Source organism: Papaver somniferum, chromosome 5, assembly GCF_003573695.1.
Source record: "Papaver somniferum cultivar HN1 chromosome 5, ASM357369v1, whole genome shotgun sequence".
NCBI classification, from domain to species: Eukaryota; Viridiplantae; Streptophyta; class Magnoliopsida; order Ranunculales; family Papaveraceae; genus Papaver; species Papaver somniferum.
The window spans coordinates 194,908,686-194,915,898 of NC_039362.1; the positions used below are offsets into that span (position 1 = coordinate 194,908,686).

Genomic DNA, 7,213 nt, shown 5'->3' on the forward strand with positions numbered 1-7,213 from the left:
CTATGGAACTTCCCAAGAATACAACCTTCACATATTTTATCTCCACCGTTGATATTAGGAAGACCAATTACCATGTTCTTTGATTTTAGAACCATCAAGGATCTGTAGTTGAGATGCCCGTATCTCATATGCCATAGCTTGCATTCATCTATATGATTGGTACTCATTGCACAATGTTCAATTGATGGCATAGATAAAGGAAAGACAAAATCTCCTGACATTTTTACTTTTGCCACCAATTGTTTATTAATTTTATCATAAATTGTGCATTCTCCGTCTTCGAAATGTAGTGAGTATCCTTTTCTTATAAGTTGTCCAACACTTAATAAATTTTGAGCTAGGCCAGGAACATAAAGAACATCAGATATGTATCGAGTTTTACCTGACCTTGTACGTACGGATATGACTCCTCTTCCTTCAACATTCTGGAACTTTCCATCTCCTTGACCGGTGGAATCTCTTGCTCCTCCAATTTTACGAAATATTCTTTGTTTCCTGTCATATGGCTGCTGCATCCGTTGTCGACATACCATATACCTTGCGCTTCTTGTTGCGAGGTGAGGCAGGAATAAAATACTTGATTTTGAGAATCATTTTTCTCGAAATAGTTGGCTTCATTATTTTTAAGCCAACAATCTTTTTCCATGTGATTTAAGTTATCACATTTGGTGCACTTGTACTTGCAATTTTTAGTTGCATGGCCAAACTTTTTGCAAACACTGCATCGGAGATTTGAGGAGTAATTTTTTCCGTACCTTTGGTTGTTGTTTCCATAACCTCCTTTTCCTCTTCCACGTCCGCGGTAGAAATTTTTGGGCCCTTGATTTGATGTCGACCCTTTCTCGTGAGGTGATGTTGATGATGATCCCTCTCTGGAGTTTTCTTTCTGGCTTCCGTGTTTTTCTTTTCACTGAAATTTATTTTTGATTGAAATGCTTGCTCCAACGGTTGCTCCGCGAACCTATTGATTCTTTTCTCGTGCGCCTCGAGTGAACCCATTAATTCATGTGCCGAGAGAGTCGATAAATTTTTTGACTCCTCAATTGCAGCGACGTTATGATCAAATTTGAATGGTAAGCTTCTTAATATCTTTTCTACCACTCTTTTATTTTCAGTGGTATCTCCATAACTACTGATTTGATTTACTATGCCAGTAACTCTTGAGAAGAAGTTCTGGATAGTTTCATTTTCTTTCATAAGTAAATTATAAAAATCTCGCCATAAATTTTGTAGTTTAATGGAGATTACCTTTTCTGATCCTTGGAATGCTACTTTGAGAATATTCCAGGCCTCCTTTGAAGTTTTCGCCACCGAAATTCGAGGAAAAATAGCTTTGCTTACGCCCTGTTGTAGAAACAGTAGTGCTTTAGCATCTTTCTTCTTATTTTCCTTATACTCCTTTTTCTCTGCGTCCGTCCATGACGACAGAGTTTCTGCCGACTCTGGTACTTTATAACCATCTTCTACAAAATCCCATAAGTCTTGTGAAATGAATAATGTTTTCATTTGTAAACTCCAATAATCATAACTCTCACCATCAAAAATTGGAATTAGACTTTGGGCATAATTGAAACCTTGAATACTTTGGTTAATTGCCATGGATAGAGTTTTAGGATTACTGGGTTAGGTTTGCTCTGATACCAAATTTGTTGGCGCAATGCGGAAATGTGATGGGTTTATGGAAATGATTTTGGAAGAGAGGTTGATTAATTGAAAGTGAGGCTTTGATTAGTATGAAAATGAAAACGTTACAAGAGGCTTGTGTAGCCACTTTGGCTTACACTAGTTGTTTACAAAGAGACACTTTGGCTCTTACTCTAATTCTAGCTCTCACTCTACTCTTACTCTTGTTTACTCATTTTGAGTTTTTGGATTGATTACAAATGAACCCAGCATTGCCTATTTATAGGCTAAGTTAACCGACCATGAGAAGGCATTGAAGGTTCTAGACTAAGTGGACCGTCTTTATAGCAACAGTCTAGAGACTAAATTCTCTAGAGAAACACGTGCTTAAAAACTTGGAAATATCTAGAGAAAGAATTCTCTAGAAAACTACAGAAGATGCTGGAGAAGGAAGCCCCGTACTCTAGCTCTCCCTTTGGGCCGGATGAATCTATTCTTCTGGGCTTTTCATATTTAACCCATATGCACTCTTTAACACCACAAATTAACTTATATTTTTAACAAACCGTCGTTAGAGTTTGTGATGACTACTACTGATATTACTGCTACTGGTGCTCCTGCAACTCTTTTAATATGCAACAACGAAATTGGATTTTCAGATAAAAACATCGGTTCCATTTGTAGTGTTGGCCGGTCAACTAAAAAGGGAAATAGGAACCTTGGTTATATTGGAGAGAAAGGTAATTCCGTCTCTAGTATTGGTAAAGTTATCAGCTTATTTAAGTTTTTTATTTTGATTTTTCTTGTCAAGAATGAGCAAACCATATTAGTGTTGCCTTATGCATCGTAAGGGGCTGCATGCAATAGGCATTTTTCATTATGCTTCTTCTTCAACTAATATCAGTTTTCATTTCGCAGGTATTGGTTTTAAGAGTGTGTTTCTGGTCACTTCTCAGCCATATATCTTCAGCAATGGGCATTAGATAAAGTTCAGTGAAGACCCATGTCCACAATGCAATGTTGGATACATAGTGCCTCAATGGGTAGAGGAGCATCCCACAGTGAACGAAATACAGCAAGTTATGGGTCTGAAAGGTCTCTTCCGGCCACAATCATTATTTTACCTCTAAAGATAGATAAAGTTCATCCTGTGAAGCAGCAACTCTCTAGCATACACCCTGAAGTGTTGTTGTTCCTTTCTGAAATCAAAAAGCTTTCGGTTGGGGAAGCTAACAAAGATCCCAAGCCTAATAATTTGTGCGAGGTCTCAATATCCAGTGAGACTGAATTTGTTTCTAGGAAGAATTTCAGTGCTGAATCGTACCCTGTTCATCTCTCAGCCGAGGAAAATAGTGCTTCATCTGGAGGAGAATGTAGTTATTATATGTGGAGGCAAAGATTTCCTGTAAAACATGAAAACAAAGTGGAGAGGAGAATGGAAATAGAGGAGTGGGTTATCACTTTGGCATTTCCAATCGGGCAACGTTTAAATAGAGGGACGAGTTCACCTGGTATCTATGCATTTTTGCCAACTGACATGGTTACAAGTTTTCATTTCATTATCCAAGATGATTTTGTTTTATCGTCATCAAGGGAAACTATTGTCATGGACATCAAATGGAATCAGGGTATTCTTGATTGCGTGCCCTTGGGTTTTATCAGTGCATTTGTTTCTCTCATCAAGTCATCTGTATCAGCTCCAGTATCCACACTTGCCAATATGTTTACGTTCATACCGATAAATCCTTCTTCATATCCAAAGTTAAACAGTGTCAGATATTCCATTAAAATGAAACTTATGGAAGAGAGCATTTTTCCATCCGAATCAAGCAACTCCGAACAGAAGTTCTTTTACAAGCCTGGGGAAGTTGGTAACATTCTACGTTCCTTTTGGGAGATTTTGCTCAAGGCACAGAAGCAAGGCGTGAGCTTAGATGATTTGTCGACCCATGGGAAATACGTTCTGAATTCAGCATTTGATGATGTGTACGCTAGTATATTGAACTTTTTCGGAGTTCAAGGAATGGGGATGGATTGGTACGCCAAATACATACGAGGTTCTAATATTTTGTTGGGAGTATCAGAGGAGTTATACATTGACATCCTACTCTTTTTATTTAATAACTGGGGTACACTCTTCCAAAATACAAGCATGGAGGAGATACCTCTCTTGAAATACATTGGTGAAGATGGGCTTGTTTCTTTGTTGAGCATAGCTGAAGTGAAGTCAAAGCAGGGTAGTAAAATGTGTTTGTCAAAAGATTCTCGCCATACATATTGGCTTATTGAATGGAATCATGAATTCAGGTGTTCGCTGAAATATTATTTTGTCCCTAAACCGACGCAAGAGGCTTTGCAGTTATTTCCAGAGACGGAGAAAGTAAGGAACTGGCTAATCAGTTTGGGAGTAAGTGTTGTTGGCGTCTTTGAGTATGCAGATCTTCTTTTTCATTCAATCCACGGTGCTGGTAGTAAACTTGTCATTACCTCTGCGCACTTCTTATATCACTCACTGCTCGGTAATTATTTATCAGAAGTCGAAGTAAAAAAAAAATGCCAAAAATTGCCATTGGTTGACAAGTATGGCTGTGTTACTATACAAAGAAGTGGGGTTCTTGTTCCAGCTCGCGGTAGTAATTGGGTTACCTTGATGGGTACAAATCCATGGAGAGGAAGCCATTATGTTGAATTATCTGAAGATTACGCATGCAGTGGTAAGTTTGCTGGATCCGTTACAAAAACGAAACAACTTATGGCATTTCTGAAAACACATGTTGAAGCTTCAGATATTCCCCACATATGTCCTCCTGATAAGCCATTGCCCATTGTCAGATCTCCTTTGACGAAAGCAAATACTTTTCCACTATTAGACTGGATTCGGAAGTTGAGGTCAGAGAGTAAGCTGGTTGAAGGGAATTTCTTGACATCCATAAAAGAAGGGTGTTGGTTGAGGACGTCTATGGGTGACTCGACGAGCTACACTTACGTAGCTCCCTCAAAATCCTTCCTTCTTACGAAATCTGATGGCAGCCTACTACAAAATGGGTCTGAGCTGGTTGATATTCCATTGGTTGATATTCAGTTCTATGGTAGTAAAATCAATCAGTACAAGGAAGAGCTTAAAGCTATAGGCGTGATGTTCGATTTTGTTGATGCATCCAAATATATGGCTGAAAGCTTCATGGCTCTTGCAGCTAACTCGAATATGACGAAATCCAATGTGTTTTCGATACTTAAATTCGTAAGGCTTTTGCGAGAGAAGTTTTTATTTGAACTTCATCAAGACCATGCAAAAAGGTAGATGGTTAAAGACACGGAACGGTGACATGTCTCCAGCTGATTCCATTCTTTATGATTCAGAATGGAAAGTTGCTTCACAAATCAGTAATCTTCCTTTTATTGATCATGACTATTATGGGGAGGATATTTCTGGATTCAAGGAGGAGCTTCAGTGTCTCGGTGTCAAGGTTGGGTTTCAGAATAATCACCAGATTGTTGTCGACTTCTTCAGAATGCCTGCGCCACTTACAGTGGAAGCAACCCTTTTGATACTGGAATGCATTCGCCATACCAACTCATCTACATTTGAGAAACTGCTGAAAGACCAAAAATGGTTAAATGCTGGTGTTTTGAAATCTCCAGGTGAATGTTTTCTTTTCAGTGGTGAATGGGGATGCCTTCTGGAGGTTTTTAATGGGTTTCCGTCTATCAGTAAAGAATATTATGGACCTGCTATAGTTTCTTACAAGGACGAGCTAAGAAAACTTGGGGTTGTAGTAGATTTCGGTGAAGCATGCAAAGTTTTTGTTTGTCAGTTTAAGCAGCATGCATCTTCATTATCCATTACCAAGGAGAATGTTCTGCGTTTCCTTTCATGTTGCAGGCAGCTTGGAAAAACCTCACATTGGTTCCCAATAGAAGTCGACGGATGCTTACGTGGGGAGAAATGGTTGCAGACCCGTCTAGGCACAAGAATCCCGAAAGATTCTATACTGTTTCATTCTGATTGGGAGAACCTCGTTCCGATTGTTTCACTTCCTTTTATTGATGCCACTGATAGAGGCTATGGTAAGGAGATTCTGGAGTACAGAGTTGAGTTGAAGGAAATTGGAGTTGTTACTGAATTCAGTTCAGGGATGCAGTTTGTAGTTTCTGGGATCAATATCCCCCCTAATCCAAGTGATACCGCTCCGCAAAGCGCTCTTGCCCTTTTGAATTGCATCAAGATATTGTTGAAGGAGAACAGTGCTTTACCCGAAGGGTTTCTTAATCATGTGAATAGAAGATGGTTAAAGACTCATATGGGTTATAGAGATCCAGGAAGTTGCTTGTTGTTTGATTCTAAATGGAGTTCGCTATTACAACCGGAGGATGGCCCTTTCATCGATGATGCGTTCTATGGTTCCAAAATTGCATCCTACGCTAGAGAGCTCGACGCCATAGGGGTGAGAGACGTTAAACATGGGTATTCGCTGATTTCCAGCCATTTACAGTCTCATTCTGAATTTACCGTTATTTCCCATATCTACAAATGTTTGTGTCATCACAACTGGAAGTCTCAGAAGGGAGATATTAAAGAGCCTGCCAATGAAGCTTCTGTACGGATCTTTATTCCAAATGAAAGCAACATGGGACGATGGGTTTGCCCGGAGGAATGTGTCATTATCGACAAGGCTGATCTGTTTAGCTTGCAGTTGAATGTTTTAAACAAGCACTACGAGAAGGACTTGCTCGACTATTTCTTCAGTGCATTTGGCGTTCGTAAAAATCCGAATGCTGATGACTACTGCAAGCTTTGGAATCAATGGGAAAGCACGAAACAGAAACTACCTTCTGATGAGTGCTGGACTTTCTGGCTTTATATAACCAGCAAGCAGAAGCTTTGGAACAAGAAGACAGACTTTTGAAACTATTATGTTATCTTGAAACCTAAGTATTATGTTATGAACTTTTGTGTTTCTATTGCAGCATTATGTAGCTTGCAGCATCATTAACGACTCTATAGGAGTTCGTTTCTTCTTGATTTGAGCTTGATCACTTCTCTATAGATAAAAGAGTTCCTTCTCAGAGTTTAGGTACAAATTATTCTTCATTAATTAATAATTTGGTACTCCACATTCGCGTGATCAAAGGTATAATATTAATACCTCATCTTTGTCAAATCGACACTAAACCCACAATCCCGGTTAGCATCGTCTTGTTTTTAGGAGGATCGATCCTAATTATTGGCTTGAATGATCTTCTACTATTACGTTCGGTTGATATAATACATTACGTACCCATATGCAGCAACAACAGGTATAAACAGGCCGGACGAACAACTTTCCCTTCTGCACCCATGCGGCAACAACAGGTATGAGCAGCCGTACGTACAACTTTTTCCCTTGTGCAGAGACTAGCCACCCAACACCTTGTTGTTCCTTTGGCTTCAAGCACTCCCCAAAATTTGATCCTTCCCTATGTACTCTCTTTTTTTGCAACTTGTTAACCACGGAGCCTACTTACTTGAAACTGCCCATACAGTTCTGAGACTCTTTTCATATGCATCTTTGTTTGAAGGTAATAACTTGTGCCACAGTCCAAAGCATAT

General features: G+C 39.2%; 1 protein-coding gene across 1 annotated transcript; it reads left to right on the top strand.

Annotated features, from left to right (window-relative positions):
• The first annotated feature begins 2,662 nt into the window (after positions 1 to 2,662).
• On the top strand, positions 2,663 to 4,924 carry LOC113280475. The gene has a single exon (XM_026529094.1). The coding sequence runs from the start codon at positions 2,663 to 2,665 to the stop codon at positions 4,922 to 4,924; it is 2,262 nt and encodes a 753-aa protein (XP_026384879.1).
• Positions 4,925 to 7,213: the final 2,289 nt, after the last annotated feature.